General features: G+C 46.2%; 1 protein-coding gene across 1 annotated transcript; it reads left to right on the forward strand.

Moving 5' to 3' along the window:
• The first annotated feature begins 1,381 nt into the window (after window positions 1-1,381).
• LOC105822463 (olfactory receptor 6N1-like) lies at window positions 1,382-2,326 on the forward strand. Its single transcript, XM_012659447.1, has one exon. It carries the CDS (start codon window positions 1,382-1,384, stop codon window positions 2,324-2,326), a length of 945 nt encoding a protein of 314 aa, XP_012514901.1.
• The last annotated feature ends 511 nt before the right edge of the window (window positions 2,327-2,837 follow it).

Raw genomic sequence — 2,837 nt, forward strand, 5'->3', positions numbered from 1 at the left:
TTCTCTCCTCATAAAAAGCTATATGAGATATGCAAAACTTCTAGTGGTCCAGAATAGTCAATGCCCCTGGGATTGAATTCTAAAACCTGACAGTGAGGGCTGCAGAGTTGAGAAAAGTCATTTGAGAAATAGAGCTGGTCTTCTTCCCTTCCCTGTGCCCAACCTCCTGCCCCAGAGGAGCCCTTACTGAAAGCTTGACACACTTAGCAACTGCAGGGAACACGCAGCAGGGAGCCCCTGGGAGTCCAGCATTTCCAGGAACATGAAATATAAGTAGGACAGTGTCCTGGGACAGAAAGGATGCTGAGGAGGATGCTATGAGTTTTAATGTCATCAAAACAGTCAGGTAATGGGCAGGGGTGGTGCAGAAAAGATGAGAATAGCTGAAGAAGAGAATTAGTTAAGGGCTTTGATCTTTGCTGTATTAGGCCTATTAGAATGTGGGAGGAAAATTCAGGTGATGTAGGTATTGATGCCCCTCAAAACCCTTAACCATTTTCTAGTAACTTTAGGGAAACAAATTATTTGTGTCTTAAGAGTCTTAGAAAACCACTGTTTAAATCTTTACTTTAGAGAACAGGAAGCTGAGGTTACAAAAAAAGTGGTCTACATGACGTGAATTGCCAGGTAGTGGTAGAGCAAAGTCCCACAGCCAAATCCCTGATTTCGGAGAAGGCCCTTTTCTAATATACTACAGGCCTTCTTGCTTGGGGGTCCTGACCTCAGGGTTTTCCATGTTGAGAATTCCTGGCACATGTCTCCTTTGGGGGTCATTTTTTAAAAGGCACAGAGTATCTTCTGCGTAAATTTTCATCAGGTGCCAGGGCCTGAGATGTCCGAGATTGTTCTCAGAGCTTGTGCATTTCTTTCATTTCCCATTTCTTCTACTTCTAGTCCTTACCAGAATGGCCTATGAACTCTGAGAGGCTTCTTGAAAGAAGCCTCGACGGTCACTTTCAGGAGATCTTTCTTCCCTTCTCCACAGCCCAGTATTGCTGATTATTTTATCATTGGAAACTGTAGGAGGAACAGCGGTAGGAATTTTCTCTCTCTCCTGTTATTTGATGGTGGAGCAGAAGATAAATCCAGTTGCCTCAGTATCTGGAGCCCAAGAATACAACATAGAAAAGGATTAAACTGGGATCAGGAGCCTTGGTTTCTAGTTCCAGCCCTGTCACTAACAGACTATGACATGGGACCAACCATTTCTGCCTTTGGGGCTGCAGCTCCTGCATTTCAAAGTGAGGAGCATTGATTAAACAATGTCCAAGTTCCTTTAAGGCGCTCACATTTGATTTCTTGGTACTAGGAAAATGTTCTGAATCAAGGAAAAAGCTTGAAGTAGTTCATATGCTCTCCTTACCCCTTTACTCTAGGAATCATGGATCATGTCAACCATACCTGGACCCAGAGTTTCATCCTTGCTGGTTTCACTACCCCTGGGACCTTACGACCTCTTGCTTTCTTGGGGACCCTGTGCATCTATCTCCTTACTCTTGCAGGGAACATGTTCATTATTGTCCTGGTTCAGGCAGATTCTGGACTGTCCACACCCATGTATTTCTTTATCAGTGTCCTCTCTTTTGTAGAGGTCTGGTATGTCAGCACCACAGTGCCCACACTGCTGCATACCTTGCTCCATGGGTGTTCACCCATCTCGTCAGCTGTGTGCTTTATCCAGCTATATGTCTTCCATTCCTTGGGCATGACTGAATGCTACCTGTTGGGTGTCATGGCACTGGACCGCTACCTTGCCATCTGCCGCCCTCTCCACTACCATGCACTCATGAGCAGACAGGTCCAGTTATGGCTAGCTGGGGCCACTTGGGTGGCTGGCTTCTCAGCTGCGCTTGTGCCAGCCAGCCTCACTGCCACTCTGCCTTTCTGCTTGAAGAAGGTGGCCCATTACTTTTGTGACTTGGCACCACTAATGCGGTTGGCATGTGTGTACACAGGCTGGTATGCTCGAGTCCATGGGGCAGTGATTGGTTTAGCCACGGGGTGCAACTTTGTGCTCATTTTGGGACTCTACGGAGGCATCCTGAAAGCAGTGCTGAAGCTGCCCTCAGCTGCCAGTCGTGCCAAGGCCTTTTCCACCTGTTCCTCCCACGTGACTGTGGTGGCACTATTCTATGCTTCTGCCTTCACAGTATATGTAGGCTCACCTGGGAGTCGGCCCGAGGGCACAGACAAGCTTATTGCCTTGGTGTATGCCCTATTTACTCCTTTTCTCAACCCCATCATCTATAGCCTTCGCAACAAGGAGGTGAAGGAAGCTGTGAGGAGGGTCACTGACAGGATTGGGACTATTTTGAGGGAACACTGATGCTCTCATTTGTTATAACCCAGCTTCTTGGTAACTGTGAGAATCAGCTGGTTGGTTAGTCAATTATCTGGACAGACAAACATGCTACACATACCCCCTCCTGGATTAATCAGAGCTGAAAGATGTAGAAAGAAAGGAGTTATGCTCTGATTCCACCCCATTCTAATGGGGAAGAAATGCCACAAAGGAGGAAAAAACTGATACAGAGCAAGCAGTTTAGCTGAATTTATGACTTAGAGAAACAGTGCAGTACTGAAAGAAAAAAGTCAAACTAAAGCTAGGAGTGGCAGCTTTACCCAAGATAGGATTCCTGGAGAAAGGGTAAGGAGGTGGAAAACAAGGTTGGCAACAAGGAGACTGAAATTATAGTTTGTGTAGTTTCAGATGTGGAGCAGTAAGCCATGGGCAGAAATCTTATCAGTTTGTGGAATCCAGTGATTCCAGGTTGTCAAGGGAACAAAAGTACTTAATGGAGGAAAGAACTGTCAGGGAAGGTGGCTGAGAGCTAGAG

This window comes from Propithecus coquereli, unplaced genomic scaffold (genome assembly GCF_000956105.1).
Source record: "Propithecus coquereli isolate 6110/MARCELLA unplaced genomic scaffold, Pcoq_1.0 Scaffold610, whole genome shotgun sequence".
Taxonomy (NCBI): Eukaryota; Metazoa; Chordata; class Mammalia; order Primates; family Indriidae; genus Propithecus; species Propithecus coquereli.